This window comes from Schistocerca gregaria, chromosome 3, assembly GCF_023897955.1.
Source record: "Schistocerca gregaria isolate iqSchGreg1 chromosome 3, iqSchGreg1.2, whole genome shotgun sequence".
Classification (NCBI taxonomy): Eukaryota; Metazoa; Arthropoda; class Insecta; order Orthoptera; family Acrididae; genus Schistocerca; species Schistocerca gregaria.
In genome coordinates, this window is record NC_064922.1 from 356814115 (window position 1) to 356834044 (window position 19930).

The 19930-nt window shown below is 42.2% G+C and overlaps 1 protein-coding gene across 1 annotated transcript in view; it reads right to left on the reverse strand.

Moving 5' to 3' along the window:
- LOC126355392 (sialin-like) overlaps positions 1–19048 on the reverse strand; it is a 100399-nt gene extending 81351 nt beyond the window's left edge. The window contains exons 1-3 of the mRNA XM_050005689.1: positions 18939–19048; positions 10397–10608; positions 5752–5985 (exon numbers count right to left, since the gene is read on the reverse strand). Of these exons, the coding sequence (XP_049861646.1) occupies positions 5752–5985; positions 10397–10608; positions 18939–18978 (486 nt within the window). The 5' untranslated portion in view covers positions 18979–19048. The remainder of the gene's footprint in view (positions 1–5751; positions 5986–10396; positions 10609–18938) is intronic.
- Between the last annotated feature and the right edge of the window lie 882 nt (positions 19049–19930).

A 19930-nucleotide genomic window follows, 5' to 3' on the forward strand; every position in this document is an offset into this window, starting at 1 on the left:
AGTGAGACTGTGCAGAGACTATAGGACTTAACGCCCACGCAAACGCTGTTACACTATACCGAACATACAAAATTTCACCGGTTAGCGCGGTTACCCCCTTCAGAAGTTCGATTCCTTCCTCTGGCAAGGTTGTGTGTGTTGTCGTTAGCGTAGAATAGTTTGTTACATTAAGTAGTGTGTAAGCCTAGGGACCGATGACTTCAGCAGTTTGGTCCCATAGGAACTTACCAAAAATTTCCAGTTTCCAACATTTCGCCCACTACCTTCATGAGTTATGTCATTTTATCAGGATGATTAATTTCTATCGGCATCACCTTCCACTATGCAGAAACCACTTATGGAATTTCTCATAGGAAAGAATACTACCTGTACACATAAATTAGATTGAACCCCACCACTTGCAGTGTGCTTTAGAGCAAATAAAAGACTGTCTTGTGCAAGCCACAACATTGGGGCACTCACTTCCACACGATACTTCACTAAGCGCGTCTGCAACAAAAAGTGGCAGGCATGCATCAGTCATTCCGTTTCCTTTCGTGTAAACTGGGTAAACTGACAGAGTCTGTGGCCGTTAACTACTGGCATGTACGTAGTGAATCATCACTTCAAAGATGATATGGAAGGCAGACTTCTACAACGACTATCGACCTTTTGTGGACTCGATCCATAATGCTTTATAGGATACAGGTCATCGCTGATTCCACTATCTGTATTATAAAGTGCAGTTTCAAGTCGTGGTTAGAGACCTGCAGTGAGTGCAGGCCATACTCTTTAGAGACATCAAAGAAGAATCGACTGCCACGGTTTTTGTTCAGATGGTTCAAATGGCTCTGAGCACTATGTGACTTAACATCTGAGGTCATCAGTCCCCTAGAACGTAGAACTAATTAAACCTAACTAACTGAAGGACATCACACACATCCATGCCCTAGGCAGGATTCGAACCTGCGACCGTAGCAGTCGTGCGGTTCCGGACTGAAGCAACTAGAGCCGCTTGGCCACCGCAGCCGGCCGGTCTTTGTTGATATTTAGATATGTTGTCCCAGTTGTCTGGTCTCCGTGGGAAGCAATCAAAATCAGCAGTTTGAATCGGCTTTGTGCAACGAAATATGTAACCTTTGCAGAATTTGTTGGTACCGTGGCTCCACATAACACCCACAAAGCAATTCTCTTATTGAACGCAGCCATTTTATCTCGAAAGTGGCCCTCATGTGCTATGGAGGTCAGTGGATTGAAGCACTTCCCTCTATACTCTTGGCCATTCGCTCCATGCACAAGGACGACCTTGGTGCGTCACTGACAGAGACCCTATACAGTGAAGCACTCGCTCTACTAGCAGACTTCATGACCCAGGCACCATGAACATCGACTATGGACCTGCCTATCCTTGTCGGAAGTGTCAGACAGCGCATAGAACACCTCTGGGCGCCACAGCCGTACAACATTCTGAAACCTTCGTCCACAGGCGTTAACTGACGGTATTTTGTCATGCTTCGTGATAAATACCATTCGGCTGTCACTCCAGCCATCGTACACAGCTCCTCACAAGGTTCTTGAATGTGGAGCTCTCCCGTTTGACATTTTACTTCATGACAAGCTTAAAATGGAACTTACGTGACAACACTTTGATTGACTATGCACCACCTGCTTTGACCCACGCAGCCGTGACCACTGATACACAGTCGGATGTCACAGATGCTAACACCCCCTCATGCTTGAAAGTCCAACACTTTTTACCAGAAGACCTACACTTCAAACAAGTCGTTAACTTTCTGGCGGTGGAGAGGCGCCCTGACAAATGAGAAACCGCCGAGAATGGCCTCATGACTCCTGAATTCTCGCGCTATTACCACATAACGACATAGGCATGGTCGCCATGATGTCTTGCCTATCATCCAATAGGTTCCTCACTATAATGGGCTCTAGGACATCACATCAGATCACCTCTATTGCGACGGACTCCCACACTTCATAGATGGCTCACACCAGGTGTGGTCCAGCATGTGACGTCTACTGGCATTCTTGTTATGGCCGCCCTCGTCACTCCCCACCCCACCCCTTGGACTACCACCTTTCCACTATGGCGCTGAGGAGGCTTCATCTCAACGATGGACCACGGGTGCCTCTCTCCCACGTCCTGTGGAGTGGGAAGGAGATGGGGGTGGGGGGTTGGACTGGGCTCTATGGGGACGTCATATCAGAGGAACCTCTCTGACTATCAACTGCCTCCTCGGTAAGCAGATCTTTGGAGAAATGGCTCATTTCGATCTATGGATGCCAAGCACTGTAACGTTTTATATGTATCGGAAATAAAGTGTGTTTTATCCAGCACCGTGTCGTTATTTATTGTCACCCTTATCTTACCTCAAGTTATCATGTACAACTGTAGTACTAAGAATACAGATCTAGATTTCGGAAATATATTTGCAGTATTGCCCATGGATATTACGGTATTTGAAAAGTCTGTAGTCCTATCTGGTGGTCGTTTGCGTAACTAGTTGAAATACGTAAGTTTAAGTTTTAGTAAATTATCATATTCAGATTTTGTTTATGCGTGTGGAATCATTTGTCTCGAAAATATAGCAATGCAGTGAAAGCTTTTATATTGAATAATCTTTGAAGACAACACTTATTTAGCGAGTCGTCAATAGGGCATTGTAACATTTTAGAAATAATTGTTTGTTCCGTGACAGACAAGATGCACCAGGGAGGTGTCTAGCTACGAATGCGCACGGAAGTGCGGCGGAGTGCTGATCAACTGTAAATGAGCAATATTTAGAGGACAGTCTGTTTACAGAAAATTCCCAGTTAATTACTCGAGCTCTAGGAGATGTAATACAGTTACGCAAGTGTGCTACTGCTCATTGACGAAGCAGGAGGCAACATCCTATTACAGCTGAGGTAACATTCTGAAGAACTACTGTGCATCATTGTTGTAGACTGATGACTCAGTAACTTCACACACAACTTGAGAATATGGTACGTCAAATGAACTTTTAGATGTGGTTTTGCCCAAATGGAACACACTATTAGGCAAAAAAAAAAGGACTCACCAGGAAGGAACTCGTCGAACAGGCCGGAAATCTGTAGAAATGATGTATACGCCAGTAAGAAGAAACAAATGATTACAGTTTCAGAAAAAATGTGTGATTCTATCAAAAGAGAAAGGGCTTCACAAATTGAACAAGTCAATAACAAGTTGGTCCAACTCTGCCCCTTATGCAAGCAATTATTCGGCTTGACATTGATTGCTTGGGTTGTTAGATAGCCTCTTGAGGGATGTCGTACCAAATTCTGTCCAATTGGCGCGTTAGATCATTAAAATATCGATAAGGTTGGAGGGCCCTGCCCATAATGCTCTAAACGTACAAAACAGGGAAGAGATCCGGCGGCCATGCAGGACGAGGTGGAGTTTGGCAAAAAGGAAGACAGGCAGCAGGAGCTCTCACTGTGTAAATGCTGACATTATCTTGCTGACATGTAAGCGCTGGATAGCTTGCCATGAAGGGCGCAGTACATCAACGATTTACCGCTGTGCTATAACTGCGCCGCAGATGACAGCCAAAGGAGTCCTGCTATGATACGAAATGGCGCCTCAGATCATCACTCCTATTTGTCGGGACACATGAGGGGCGACAGTCAGGTTGGCATCCTACTGCTGTCCAGCGCGTCAACAGACACGTCTTCGGCATGACTTGAGTAGAACTGTCTTAATATGGTTCAAATGGCTGTAAGCACTATGGTACTTAACATCTGAGGTCATCAGTTCCCTAGACTTAGAAAAACTTAAACCCAACCAACCTAAGGACATCAGAAACATCCATACCAGATGGACGCTGTGGCCGATCGGTTCTAGGCGCTTCAGTCCGGAACCGCGCTGCTGCTAAGGTCGCAGGTTCGAATCCTGCCTCGGACATGGGTGTGTGTGATGTCCTTAGGTTAGTTAGGTTAAAGTAGTTCTAAGTCTACGAGACTGAGGACCACAGATGTTAAGTCCCATAGTGCTTAGAGCCATTTGACCCATTTGAACCAGATCCATGACCGAGGCAGGATTCGAACCTGCGACCGTAGTAGCAGCGTGGTTCCGGACTGAAGTGCCTAGAACCGCTCGGCCACAGCGGCCGGCAACTTTCTTCAGTGAAGTTTCGCTTCGAAGTCAGCCCTGATGAGCATCGATGACCATTTCTCCACAGTTTCCCTTACTGCCTGGTCAGTATACAGAGTGCGAGTCGTATACTCTCTCATGATTGGCTGCAGCGCTGATCAGCTTCAAGTAAAGGAAATAGTAACTGGTTCATTTAGGACATTGTTGTGCTAGGAACTATAGTGTCAAGAGAAACGGAGAAACCTTTACGAAGATAAAAATAATGTTGTTGAAGTGGCTTGATTTTGAAAAGAAAAATGAAATATTGTCATGGAATGATGTTTTTATTGGAAGACGGGTTGAAATGGGTATATGAATTCTGTAACTAGAGCTTGGTTAAATGAAAAAAGGTCAAATGATTTCTACAGACTACAAAAGTTTCTGTTTGTGACATTTTATTCAAGCAACTTTTCATTTGGCCTCATGAGGCTGAATAAATCACATTCCGCACTTCTATCCGAGACAATCTGCATTTCTGAAAATCGACCGTGGGACCTCTCCGTTTCGTGTCGGCCGAACTGACCACAAGACCACACAGACAACTGCACCAGTATAAGTATGCTGACGTGGTTATTGGTGAGCTAAGGCTGTTTTCATTATTAGAAACAAAGTGATTGAATTATCCGTGTCACTGAGAAAACAGTTTTCACAGAAACAGATAAGTACTGTAAGGGAGGGGGAATCGCAAATGCTCAGAAGTACTAAAGAATTATTTTTAATGTACGACAATTGGGAAATTACCTAGAATTTTGGGAATATCGAGTAATATATCCCACGCATTCTTGATTCTCAAACAACAATACAACTAATTAGCGATCGCCTATTGACTCCTAATCCAGCAGCCAGCGACCTTCTTCACGATCTTCATTCGTTTTTGTAAGAAAATTCTAAGTTTCCTGTCCTCGCAGTGAGTACTACAACTCAGATGTTGCTGGTTTGGATGCCGTATTAACGTTCCCATTGTCCATTAAACGGTGTTATAAAAGTGCTTCGTAACCACACATGCTCAACGGAATAGGCACAAGAAGTACAAAATGTTTTTCAATCGTGGATTATGCTGTAATATCATGCTTTTTATATGGCTACGTAATTACACCTACGATAGTAAGTTGCACCTAGAAAGAGTTGGGTGGTGTGGCCAATAGACAATTATCTAACTGAAGCAGAAATCTTATTGTTCAGCTATTGCACTACTGTTACAGACTTCATTGTCATCTTCTTTTTAATAAGATCCGCAACGTTTTTCGCAGACAGCCCTTGTTCCAATATGTCACCGATTAGCACCTCTTGGTAACTGACATAGAAGTATTTGTTGGTGTGGATAGTCTGGCTGGTAAGAAAAAAATTCTCATGAGCTGTGTGGTCGTAACGTTATGTAGTAGCAAATATTAAGCTTTATTTGTATCTGTTAACACAGATTTTACGCTTTTCTTAGGAATCTTTTGCGCCGCTGAAAATTTTTTTCTGTCAACATACGTTTGTTACTGTTTTATTCAACTTATTTATAACTGTGTTAAGGCTGTCCAAAGCTCTTGACTTTATCAATATCGACATTCAAGGCATTAGGTACTGATGATGTATGTAAGGAAGAAAAGGACTGTAGGTACCTGAGCTAGTCCCTGGAGGACTCTGTTGGTAAACAGTACGTAGTAGCCAGCCCACGCAGACAGTGGTGTCAGAACAGTCAGAATAGATGAGACGAGAATGCCGAACAACAGGACGACTTTGCCACCGAAGCGATCAGCAAGCACGCCGCCTGGGATATGCCCTACCGTATAACCGTAGTAGAAGCCTGCGAGGATCTCTCCTTGCATATACATGTCCCAGATGAACTCCCCTTCCTGCAATAACGATACAATATAAAAGTTAATTTTCTGAAAAGTTTATTTGGTAATATACACTAAAACATTACAGCTAGTACATCGTACACGTAATACACATAGAATGAAGTTCTGTCATTTAGGATTTCGTATGTGGGTTGATTCTGAATGATGGTCAGTGGGATTTCATACTCAACTTATAGTTCGCCACAAAAGAAGTTGGCATTCGGGAGGACGACGGTTCAATCCCGTCTCCGGCCATCCTGATTTAGGTTTTCCGTGATTTCCCTAAATCGTTTCAGGCAAATGCCGGGATGGTTCCTTTGAAAGGGCACGGCCGCTTTCCTTCCCAATGCTTCCCTAACCCGAGCTTGCGCTCCGTCTCTAATGACCTCGTTGTCGACGGGACGTTAAACTCTAACAACCACCACCACCACCACCACCACCACAAAAGAAGTTGCCGATTTTTTGAGGATTCCAGGAGTCTAACCGGTATCAACTTTTCCAACAGAAAATACTCATGGAATTGAAAGCTGGAAGTGTGGAATCCGGGAAACGATGCTTTGCTTCAAATGCAAGCTTCTCAAATCAACGTTGTGCTTAACAGACGTGTGAAGAGGTACGAAGCCCCTTCAGAGAACATGCCTGCATAAAATAATGAGCACTACCACAAAACTGTAAGACCCACTGATAACAACGATATGCTCACCTCAAATACACTAACGAAAAAAAATCGCAGCACTAAATAATAATGTAGATGGACGAAATTTCGGGTAAGTTTGTGTAGGTAACATATTCAAGTAATTATTATTTCAAATATTAAATTCTGGTACATTAATAACCGGTGTAACCACCAGGATGTTGAATGCAAGCGTATAAACGTACATGCATTGTGTGGTACGGTTGCTGGATGTCAGTATGAGGGATGGAGTTCCATGCCTCTTGCACTTCGTCGGTCAATACAGGGACAACGCCGGTTGTAGATGACGTTGGAGTTGTCATCCGATGACGTCCCATATGTGCTCGATTGGGGACGTTTCTGGTGATCGAGCAGGCCAAGGTAACATGTCGACACTCTGAGAACATGGTGGGTTACAACAGCGGCATGTGGGTGAACGTTATCCTGTTGGAAAACACCCCCTGGAATGCTGTTCAACAGGTCTAATCACCAGAGTGACGTAGAAATTTGCAGTTAGGGTGCGTGGCACAACGACGAGAGTGCTCCTGCCGTTGTTGCCGTCCTACGAAGTCGCTCGAACCCCATATCATAACACTAAGTGTGGGTCCAGTACGTCTAGCACGCAAAGAGGGTGGTTGCAGACCCTCAACTGGCCTCCGACACCCGTCCTTCATCCGGAACCAAGGAAGAGCCAGCTTTCATCAGAAAACACAACAGACTTCCACCTTGCTCTCCATTGCGCTCTCGCTTGACACCACCGAAATCGCAAATGGCAGTGGTTTCTGGGTCAGTGGAGTTCACGCTACTCAATGTCTGGCTCGGAGCTGTTCTTGAAGTAAGCGATTTGTAAGAGCTCGTTGTGTGACTGTGGTGCCACCCGCCGCTCAGCTTGCTGCTGCAGATGTAGTACGATGCGCTAGAGCCACACGTTGATCACGAAGGTCTCCCTCTCGGTAGTGCCACGCGGCCGTCCGTAGCCCAGTCTTTTGCGACTGTGCATTTCCGCGACAACTGCTATCAGCAATCGTGTACAGTGGCCACATTCATGCCAAGTCTTTTTACGGTGTCAAAGAATAAACATTTAACTCCGCGTAGCCCTATTCGACCTCTCTCAAACTGAGTGAGGTGTTGATCTCAATCTATATCTACATACATACTTCGCAATCCACCACACGGTGCTTCGCGGAGGGTACCTCGTACCACAACTAGCATCTTCTCTCCCTGTTCCACTCCCAAACAGAACGAGGGAAAAATGACTGCCTATATGCCTCTGTACGAGCCCTAATCTCTCTTATCTTATCTTTGTGGTCTTTCCACGAAATGTAAGTTGGAGGCAGTAAAATTGTACTGCAGTCAGCCTCAAATGCTGGTTCTCTAAATATCCTCAGTAGCGATTCACGAAAAGAACGCCTCCTTTCTTCTAGAGACTCCCACCCGAGTTCCTGAAGCAATTCTGTAACACTCACGTGATGATCAGACCTACCAGTAACAAATCTAGCAGCCTGCCTCTGAATTACTTCTATGTCCTCCCTCAATCCGACCTGAAAGGGATCCCAAACGCTCGAGCAGTACTCTAAATAGGTCGTATTAGTGTTTCATAATCGGTCTCCTTTACAGATGAACCACATCTTCCCAAAATTCTTCCAATGAACCGAAGACGACTATCCGCTTTCCCCGCAACTGCCATTATATGCTTGTCCCACTTCATATCGCTCTGCAATGTTACGCCCAAATATTTAATTGGCGTGACTGTGCCAAGCGCTACACTACTAATGGAGTATTCAAACATTAAATGATTCTTTTTCCTATTCATCTGCATTAATTTACATTTATCTATATTTAGAGTGAGCTGCAATCCTGTACACCAATCACAAATCCTGTCCAAGTCATCGTGTATCCTCCTACAGTCACTCAACGAAGACACCTTCCCATACACCACAGCATCATCAGCAAACAGGCGCACATTGCTATCCACTCTATCCAAAAGATCATTTATGTAGATACAAAACAACAGCGGACCTACCACACTTCCCTGGGCCACTCCAGATGATACCCTCACCTCCGGTGAACACTCACCATCGAGGACAACGTACTGGGTTCTATGACTTAAGAAGTCTTCGAGCCATTCACTTGCTTGGGAACCAATACCATGTGCGCGTACGTTAGTTAGGAGTCTGCAGTGGGGCACCGAGTCAAACGCTTTCCATAAGTCAAGGAATATGGCATCCGCCTGATACCCTTCATCCATGGTTCTCTATCGCCTTGAAGGTATTCTTGACTAAAATCAATTCATCACGTCCAGTCTCAAAGATAACTAACCATCAAGACAGTTTACAATGTGTATTTAAGGCAAACTTGATTTGCCTGTTAGGCAGCTGGGGCGTAATGTGAACAGATATCATATTTCAGATTTAGAAACACGCCTACCAACTTTCGTTTACGTCCCACAACTTCTTCTTAGTGTTGCGATTTCTTTCTCGTTAATGTATCACGTTTTTGGATAAAGACATTTACGAATGCTCAGTAAACTTGTAAATACGTTTTTCTGTCGGAAACAATGTAAACGTAAAACAGTCAGAAGTCAGACCACAATGTTTTCATTGGTAGGCAGTTCATGTGTTATACTTCGTACATCACTGAAGCCTATTCTTTGCATTCTCATCAGTCATTAGACTTTTTGCAATTGCATCTGTACCACAAAAGCTTTGTCTAGGCAGATCCTGTCGCAATGTTTTCGTTGACATCGTGTCGTATAAATTGATTCAAGCCAGTATTCACAACCGACATACGGATCCTTTAATTACAGGTGACATTTCTTGTTAAAGTCCTATTCGTATCAGTAAATTTAATTTATCTTTCACAGTTGGGTTTAGGGAACGAAAATATTCAGGAATATTCGTGAATAGTTAATTGATATCGTGACAAAAGACAAAGTAAGTTTATAAATACTCCTAAATTTGATGGTGTTGCCACGGACTGATTTACCAAAGAGAAAGAAAAAAAGAAGTTGTGCTCAAAAGACGTCTGCAAGGTTCAGAATGTAGTTCAACAGAATACCACACCATCAAAGGCCTACCAACGATTCCCGCTCCCTGTTTCAAAAATTCATGCAAATGTTTATCTTTGCTGTGAATAAGCTTTCCGTTAATCTAGGCTTTATTAGACACAGTCTCAGGCGGAAAACGCGTTGCATGCTCCTGGAAAAGTAGTCCTGCACAGAACAAAGTTCCGTATAACAACCACACCACAATTTCCATCACGTCGCTGCCAAAAGACAGGTATGAAGCTGATGTTACCTGCACATTCAAATAAGTTCCTACGCAACAATCTTTCCAACTTAACGACATTTACCAGGAGCAGGTCGTCACCCATTTCCGTTATACAGCTCATCTTCATCAAAATAGCATTACAATCTACATCTTGTCATACGTAATTGTTGTTGACCTCCATGTAGAACTTTTATTTATTTTTTATCACTATCTACATTTTATTTAATTACTCTCTTAAGCTTTAAAGGAGATATAAATCAGAGACCTCAGTCTAGTGGGAACACAAAGTATCATTATCAATATGGGTATCAACTAATCGTTGCAGTCAGCCATTGTTCATGGTGACGATGATAATGATAGTTGTTGAAAACTGAAAGAAATGACCCTACGTTGAAATCGCAAAAAATTTAATGGTCCTTAGAGCCCACTGCTAGATTCGTTGGGCCACCTGAAACGCGGTATGTTTACGTTAGACGCAACTCGCCTTGCGCCCGCCAGGGCCCTCGAGCACCAGCTCGCCCGGGCAGGAGTCAGGGTCGCGGACCAGCTGGGTCCCTTCAGCGGCTTCTCTCTCCCGCAGCGCCGTCCCGTTGACCATGTCGACGATGGCCACCGAGATGTTGACGCGCGTCGCGTAGCTGATGGCCAGACCCAGAGTGTTAAGTAGCAGCATGGTGTAGCGCGTCTTCCAGAATCCTGCGGCATAAAACGAGTGGTCTTCATCTGCGTCTTATCTGAGTTCGCTAATTTATTAGTTAGTTAGTTAGGTACATATTCCATAGGTGATCTATACTATTCTTTTATTAATATGGTGTGGAACGAGTCAGATTACAGGATATATGTACATGATTAGTGTTAACTTTAATGAGCATATTATTTTTTATTCCTACTCACGCTGTTACACTTTGAAACTACTCTCATGCTCATAAATTAAGGATAATGGTGATACATGGTGAAACAACGCCCTAGTGGGCGGTTTGCTGGTTTAAATCACCTCGGGGTATGACCACGCAGTGCACCTTTACTTGCGGCCGTCGTACGGTGGCGCTGGCAGCAGTCCACATACACAGAGATGTGTTGGTGCATGTCAGAGTACGGTGCAGCGAGTAAGTTTGCAGACATTTTCAGACGTGCTAATGGCGCCTGTGTGTTGAAAATGGCTCAAAGAACACATATTGATGGCGTTATGAGGGGTAGCGTACTAGGGCGACTGGAGGCTGGTCAAACACAGCAAGTCGTAGCACGGGCCCTCCGTGTGCCACAAAGTGTGATCTCACCATTATGGCAACGATTCCAGCAGACAGGAAACGTGTCCAGGCGATACAATACTGTACGTCCAAAGTGTACAACACCACAAGAAGACCGATATCTCACCATCAGTACTGCAGGTACTCTTGCTCGGGACCTTACCACACCCACTGGAACAGTTGCCTCCAGACACACAGTCTACAGACGACTGAATAGATATGGTTTATTCGCCCGGAGACCAGCAAGGTGCATTCCACTGACCCTGGCCACAGGAGAGCCCGTATGCCTGGTGTCAAGAACACAGTACATGGTTATTGGAACAGTGGTCCCACGTTATGTTCACGGACGAGTACAGGTATAGTCTGAACAGTGATTCTCGCCGGGTTTTCATCTGATGTGGACCAGAAACCAGATACCAACCTCTTAATGTCCTTGAAAGGGACCTGTATGGAGGTCATGGTTTGACAATGTGGGGTGGGATTATGATTGGTGCACGTACACCCCTGCATGTCTTTGACAGAGGAAATGTAGCAATTCAGTTGCATCGGGACGTCATTTTGCACCAGTATTTCTGCCTTTTCAGGGGTTAAGTGGGTCCCACTTTCCTCCTGATGGATGATATAGCACGGCCCCACCGAGCTGCCATCAGAAGATATCAGGCGAATGGAGTGGCCTGCCTGTTCTCCAGACCTAAACCCCATCGAGCACGTCTGGGATGCTCTCGGTCGACGTATCGCTGCACCTCTTCAAACCCCTAGGACACTTCAGGAGCTCCGGCAGGCATTGGTGCAAGAATGGGAGGCTATACCCCAGCAGAAGCTCGACCACGTGATCCTGAGTATGTCAACCCGTTGTGGGGCCTATGTACGTGTGCATGGTGATCATATTATGATATTGAGTTCGGGGTACATGCGCAGGAAACAGTGGCGTTTCGGGACGGTTTTCTCAACTTATCACCAACTCCGTGGACTTACAGATCTGTGTCGTGTGTGTTCCCAATGTGCCTGTGCTATTAGCACCAGTTTTGTGTAGTGCCACGTTGTGTGGCACCACATTCTGCAATTATCCTTAATTTACTAGCAAGAATGTAGTTTGTTTTATAGGCTACCAGCCTTTAAATAAAAATTCACTCATTTCATCCATGGAGTAGTAGGAGCTGTCCAGGGTTGGTAGATTCAATTTAAAACTTTCTTCTCTTCCTATCAGACGGATTATGTAATTGAGCAAGTAATCATTTTTGTTGCAGCATATTGAACTCTTTTCTGACCTAACGACAGCTTCAGCAGTGGGTAATAAACATCATCTTTTCCTCTAGTGTTGTAGTCATCGACATCACAATCTTTCTGAAATGGTAATGGTTTATTTATGATGAATTTCATCAGTGAACAGATGTCTTGCGATGGTGTAGTTCAAATGCATAAGCTCTTGAACCAAATCCTAAATGATCACCCCAGACGAATACCACGTATTATTCTTATTTGTCGCTTTTGTGCTATCAGTACCCTCTTTCTAAGTGATGATGTACCCCAGAAAATTACTCCATAAGACACTGTTAAGTGCATATTTGCAAAATATGTCTGGAGGTTGATTTATATGTTTCTTGGACGAGCAGTTATGCGAACTGGAAAAATAGCTCAACTTAATTATTAAATGAGCTCAGTGATACGCTTCTCACATATTAAGTACTCGTCTACACTGTTTACTGACTCCCGTTCAGCTCTTTGTATCGTTCTCTTAGATGTGCAGAACTGTGCATGGTGTATTATCTCAAAATCTAGAAAGAGTCCACTTTCAGAGAACCACAACTCTTCGAAAAACATCATGAAAGGTTGAGTCTAGGTGCACAACTGCGCTCTTTTGCACAATCTAAGGAATCAAGAAGGAATTATCCTAATGGAACGGAAAACGTCAAGTTGTGCAGACAAAAAAGATTACAATTTAAGGGAAACTGGATGGTTCATTCAAGAGAAAGCCATTCACAAGCTGAACAAGTTAATAAAGCGTTGGTCCAATATGGCCCTTAAGGAAGCAATTATTCGGCTTGAAATTAATTGACAGAATTGTTGCATGTCCTCCTGAGGGATATCGTGCCAAATTATGCCCAGGTGGCGCGTTAGATCGTCTAAATTCCAAGCTGATTGAAGAGCCCTGTCCATAGTGCTCCAAACGTTCTCAGTTGAGGAGAGATCCGTTGGTACTGTTGGCCATGGTAGGGTTCGGAAAGCACGAAGACAACCAGTGGCTTGCCAAACCCTACCTTGGCCAGTAATGTTGCCGGATCTCTTCCCAACCAGCTCGAGACTTTGACGATCTAATATGCCAACCGGAGAGAATTTGGCAAGATATTATCCTTCACGAAGACATCCAACAACTCTAGCAATCAACTCCAAGCAGAATAATTGCATTCATAAAGTTCAGATGTGGATCAACGCGTTACCGTCTATCTCCGTTCGTGAAGTTCTTTCCCTTGAATAAATCATCAAATTTTTCTGAAACTGTAATCATTTTTTTTGTCTGCACATGTACACTACATCTACTGATTTTCGTCCCATTCGGATAATTCCTTCATGGTGCATCTGTATTTCTTTTCTTTTTTTCTTTGTCTTAGTGTGTATTTTGATGCAAGCAAAGAGGTGATCAAAGTTGTGAACTCTTTAAGAGTAAAGCTTTGCAAACTCGACTGTTCAGAATAATTTTTGTGGACGTGGATTCGCTCTATCAAAATCCCCTTTACCACACAGAGGTCAGGTGCAGTCCAAAGGAAAGGTATTGACAAGGGTTCTCGAACTAAAAGCAGAATTGCCGATGTTCTTAAAATATTATAAATCTGAATTTAGAATTAATTTTGTGAACCTGTTTAGCTACTGAAATTAACCTTTCTCGCTGATCTCTTTAATCATCTAAATATTTTAAACAGGAGCCGCCGATGGAGACAAAATCATAGGATTACAAGCAAAACTTCGTCTGTGATCAACGTTTTTTTTTATAAAAGATGATGTTTGAGTCTTTCCTTTGTTTTCAGAACATTGTCGAAGACATTGCAACGGACCAGTCTGTGGTAGTAAGTTCTCACAGTCCTTGCGTGTCACCGAGCCTTCACAATTTTGAAGAGAAACTATTATGTTAATTTCCAGAACTGAGTTCTGAAATTGACAACGGGCATAGATGGATACCAAATCATTTCTGGATATATCAGCACCACTGGTTGATCTGATAAGAGGACGGAAGGAACACTTACAATTTTTGCTGCTTGCTTAAAATGGAACTTTTCGAGAATGCTTGACGCCTTCTGGATGACAAGAAAATAATAATATCTACAGCTAACAATGGAAGTTTTGAAATTATTAGGGTCATCCGCCATTTCCTGCCTATGCGAAGCAGCGTTCCCTTCAGTGGTGCACATGATCTTAAGTACACGATAGAAGACCAGCTGCTGAACAAACAAGAAACGAGCCTAGCGCTGACTGCCGGTAACGGATCACATATCAGCAGTGTTACAGCTGATAGCATTCATAGATCTTCATTCACCGCCACGCTGATGTATTATTGTGGAAAAAATCGTGTCAGCAGAATGGTCTCATTATTGGATTAATATCTAAATAGAGTGGGAGAATCAGATAGTAAAATGAAGCCACGTATCAATAATTTGGAATTTAAGTGTGTAAAAATCTTTCTACACTTCATGACGTACAGTTTACTGTATAATAGTCGAATTTATTGTGAATCTTTATGGGGCAATGGATAATAAATGGTTTAACAAATAACATTCGTGACCCTAAACGTTAGAGTTGTTATGTTAGAATCCTCACTATCCAAATAATTACGGAACAGTCATTGTATGGCGTGGGTAAGTAGGAGGAACAAAACTACACACATTTTTGTTTTCTTTCTTTGAAATGAGTGAATAGAATATTTCTTGTTCGTGATAGGACTCCGCTCCTACAACACCAAGAAGAATCAACTATCGCTCTCTCTTTGTATCGCTCCTGCTTTCACAGATGCATAAATCAGAGGCTTATGAAGCAAGTCCTGCGAGAAGAAGACAGGGATTTTTTTCCTCGAACCGCAGATCTCCGAACTCTCATATGTATATGATTGTGGTGGACCTGGGTGGATTTGGGGGAAGAGAACAAACAGCGAGGCCATCGGTCTCGTCTGATTAGGGAAGTATGGGGAAAGAAGTCGTCCGTGACTGTCAAAGGAACCATACCGGCATTTGCCTGAAGCGATTTAGGGAAATCACGGAAAACCTAAATGAAGATGGACGGACGCGGGATCGAACCGTCGGCCACCCGAATACGAGTCCAGTGTGCTAACAACTGCGCCACCTCGCAGTGCGGAGAATACAAGGCAATAACCAAAAATGTAATTAGCTACACGTAACTCAGAGCAAACTTTACTGAAGATGTTACATGAAGTGCAGTAGTAGACATACCAAAAATGAGAACAAAATCTTCATTAGTATGTGAGCTTATCTGATAATAAGACGGCGCTACAAAACTTAATTGATTCCACTTGCCACCTGGTGATATGAATTTATAAGGACAATGGCGGTGTATTGTACCCATAGAATTAGTGGAACAACCTTACATTAAAATAAATAATAAAAGAAAAATCTAAATATAATAAAAGACAATATGCACAGTAAACAGGGCAGTTTTACAAAAAATAACTGATAGGAGCGACCGTCAGGCGGCGAGACTGAGTTGAAAAAAATGAAGCCACATTAGTAGTAAATGGTAAAAAACAAATCACTCGTAATGCACTGTTCATACAAAAACCAATATTCCGTGGAAGGGTTCATGAATGAGTGAGTGTAAAGATGTTGCGTGGTATTATTATTATATTGGATAGTATTATTATATTAATCGTCTTTGGGAGCGGTATTCTATTATTTTATCTATTAGTGTGAATAATGAATTGCTTGGTTTGTGTACTTGATTATTCAACAGCGTTTTTGCTTTGGTTTTCTGTATGTGGTACTTTTCTTCCAGGGTTAAGAGGTGTTTTTTACTGTTGATTCTAATTATTTTCATGTCATCTTCTCTAGTGGTTGGTTTGTGGTCATGTTTTCTTAGGTGTTCTGCATATGTGGAGTGGTTTTTTCCATATTTCCAGGCTCTCGTGTGTTCTTTATATCTGACATCACATGTTCCATCTGTTTGTCCTATGTGTCTGCTTTCACAAGTGTTACACTATAGTTGATGTAAACCTGCTTTCTGGTATATGTCGTCATACAATTCAAACCACCAACCTCCAACCCCCCACCCCCCTGCCCAAAAAAAGAAAAAAACATTCTTCTTCTCTCTCTCTCTCTCTCTCTCTCTCTTTCTCTCATACACATACGCTACATAAACATCATGAATAGAAGTTAGTCTTGAAAATATACTTCGTTAGGTTGGTATCGAGTAGGTAAACATACCAAAAAGGAGGAAACAGATAATGGAGTTGTAATATTTACGTTGTGAAAAACAGTTTCCACCGAAATAATTATATTGAGTGGCAAAAGAATAATAGTACACCACAAAAAACAAGAGAAACATGGTGAACAGTTATCCTTATATGTCAATAATAAGGTGGTAGTTCGACCACCAGACCGGGCGTGAGGAAACGCAGATCAGCAAATCGTAAGCAAGTACTTTTTTACATAAAATATTCACGACGTGAATTGTTTAATAATCTAAAACTTACAAAATTGTATCTTTATGGATCCCACTGATGATGTCTTAGAACAAGAAAAAGGAGAAACGCGTATGGGATAAGTAAATTAAGTGCAGCAGGAAAGGCATTTTTTTTAACAAAACAAGAATCAATGACAAAAAGTTGACAGTGAGCTAATAGGGATTAAAACACACTTAAGGAGAACTTAATATTAGGACCTACTGGCGCGGAAACAAATGGTTATATCCACAGGGTACATGAAAAATATTAACCATAAGAATAGAAACGAGTACACAGAAATACAGTGTCTAATTCTGTTTATTAATATTAGGATCTGCAGGCACAGCTGACATCTGTGACAACAAGTAATAGCACACTAGCACAGTTAGCCTAACATAACTGAATAATGAGTAACGAACTTTATCAAAGATGAATTTCTTGTTTTTAGCCTTTATAAATCACAATCTATTTAGAAAACTAAACACTTATTTCTAAGGAGAGTAAGACTATAATGAAAGGACAAAACGTGAACTTTTATTATATAAACACTATCCAGGAAAAAGCTGCTGTGTATAAACTAGGCAGTGCTTAAACCAAAGTCCGGCTGAACCACACAAAGTACATACCACAGTAAGAAAAACGTGTGACATAAGAGGATCATTCTCGAACATGTGGTTGTTAGAGGTAGCAATATGGCAATAGAACAAGATACAGAAATGCGACTCCAATAAAATAGAGCTAAAGTTTTACACACATACACAAACACACACACACACACACACACACACACACACACACACACACACACACACACACACACACAAAGCAAACTTAGTTGCCATAAAACAGTGTACAGAACACTGAACATTGGGCGTTACTAACTTTATTTACAAAACCTCATGCTGTGGGGTGAAGACAGGGAGGAAATGTGCCTAATTATCTGTATACTGTGCGCACTGTTGTATATACTCTTTTTTATCATATCTTTAGGTTAATACGTAGATTTTATTTTATTACTTATATTTTTTAAAGTCAGGTTAATCCACTAATTCTGTGGGTACAATACAGCGGCACTCTACTAAAACGTTCATGTCATCTGGAGAGTAGTGATGTCAGCTAAGCTTTGCGATACCGCCATGCTATCAGTTAAGTTCCAATACGATGAATGGTACACATGACCCCGTATTCTGTATGAAGTCTTTGCTCTTATTTCTGATATGTCTTCCCCCGTACTTTATGTGTTGTTAATTACATTTGTGTCTACGACTTTGCATTCATCCCTGTCAATTATTTCTGATGATCAACGGAACCCGAAACGCTTCAATAAACCACTTCTGAAAAACCAATTCAATAGTTAGTTATCTTAGCGACGTATTCAGTAGTTTACATTATTGTCGCATGCCTTCTACGGGATTTCATGTTGAACTTTCAGTTCTTACGTGAAGACTTGGCGAAAGAAAAGATTCGCACTTTAATGAAACTAAAACTTCATTATCAATTGTACATAAATATGTGAGTAATGTTGCAAATTCATTTTTAGTAAATATACAACAGAAGCGTCAAAAAAGGAACGGCAAATCTTTGGTTTCTAAATCCAGGAACCAAACCTTGGTTACCTGTCCGTACAGGCAACATGAAAATGGTGACACGTGACATAAATCAGCTGACTGTGTTAGATGTGTAGACTTAGATTCAGTAACTACAGCCTAATAAATCTAAATTATGTCACTCGATAGTTTTATATAGTCTATGGATCCCAACTCAAAAAAATTATTTAAACGATTAATTAATTATTAAATCGATTCCAAGAAGGTAATATCCACTGGCTAGCGAAGGCTACTGTTGATTCACAAACAAATAATCAGAAAACACAAGATAAGAAGTTATGTAGTCTTGGAATATTATAAACAAAGCTCGAGGAAAAGCCTTGAAAGTGATCACTCGCAGGAATGGCCAGATGAATGGAAGAAACAACTCAGTGGATTAATGAAGAGATTCTCATAAGCTACGAGAGTAAAAACAGTCAGGCGAAGTAAGAAGTTTGTATCTGATGTTTAAATGCGTGAAACGAGCGAGAAAGGGATAAGAAACATTCGTAGACGCAGATAATGTCACACCTGCGCTGTCTTGAGGCGCCGTCGTCACAGCAGCCGACATTCTGTTCCTGAAATAATTCACTCGCTTGCTGAAGATCTTTTTCGCGACTTGCACTGCCGCCACCTACTGCACTGCTCTGCGCTGGTGCGCCTCTATTTATACTCCTTGGCGGCTGTAGCAGAAAATACGAAGAGTGCCGAAGGGGAAAGCGCCGAGGTGTATTTCAACAGATGCTGATATACTCAAGAAATCATCCAACACCCCCCTGTTGCTAACGTGTGTTGTGTAACAGCCACATGACATCATTTTACATGCGACACTTGACGCCTTGCTAGGCCGTATGAATCTCCTGTCCTGCTGAAGGAGAAGCTTAATTCTTATTAAGCACGGCGCAAACAACTTCTTGTGTTGGGCGGCTCACACGCGTGAAGAGAGGAACACACAATGAACTGGACCCGCGAGACGCTACTTGCAGCTCTCAGTTTTTGCTCCCACAGAAAGCAAAATATAGGGACAAAGATGATTGTTAACGTGAATAGCTACTCCTACACATTAAAATCAAGCTTTACGCAGAACAAAATGTGTACTAAAAGTCATTGCGACCGAATTTGCACTTCCATAGACTAGATTTATACAAACAATTCTGTGCTTACTTAATGTCAATTAACGTTTACATACTCTTCCTATACGGCGAAGAAGCAGAGTTGCATTGGTAAAGAAAATTATTTGAATTGTGGGTATGTGCACACATTGTCCGCTGCCGAGTTAACAGGCTCCTAAATTCTAAATCGCGACCGCGTAAATGTTGATTATTACATGCGCAATAAATTTTGTTCGAAGTGGAAATTGGACTTCGTAATGCAAGAATAGATGTGAGCTCTGACAAAGTTTGCTATCGTCAGTAGCGATCCAAAAAATCAGAGTTAACATTTTGTTGATTTTCAACGCAATTACTGGCTTAGATTAACTTAGCCATCTCTGGCAGTGCGTATAAAAGGTCATTTTATTACAG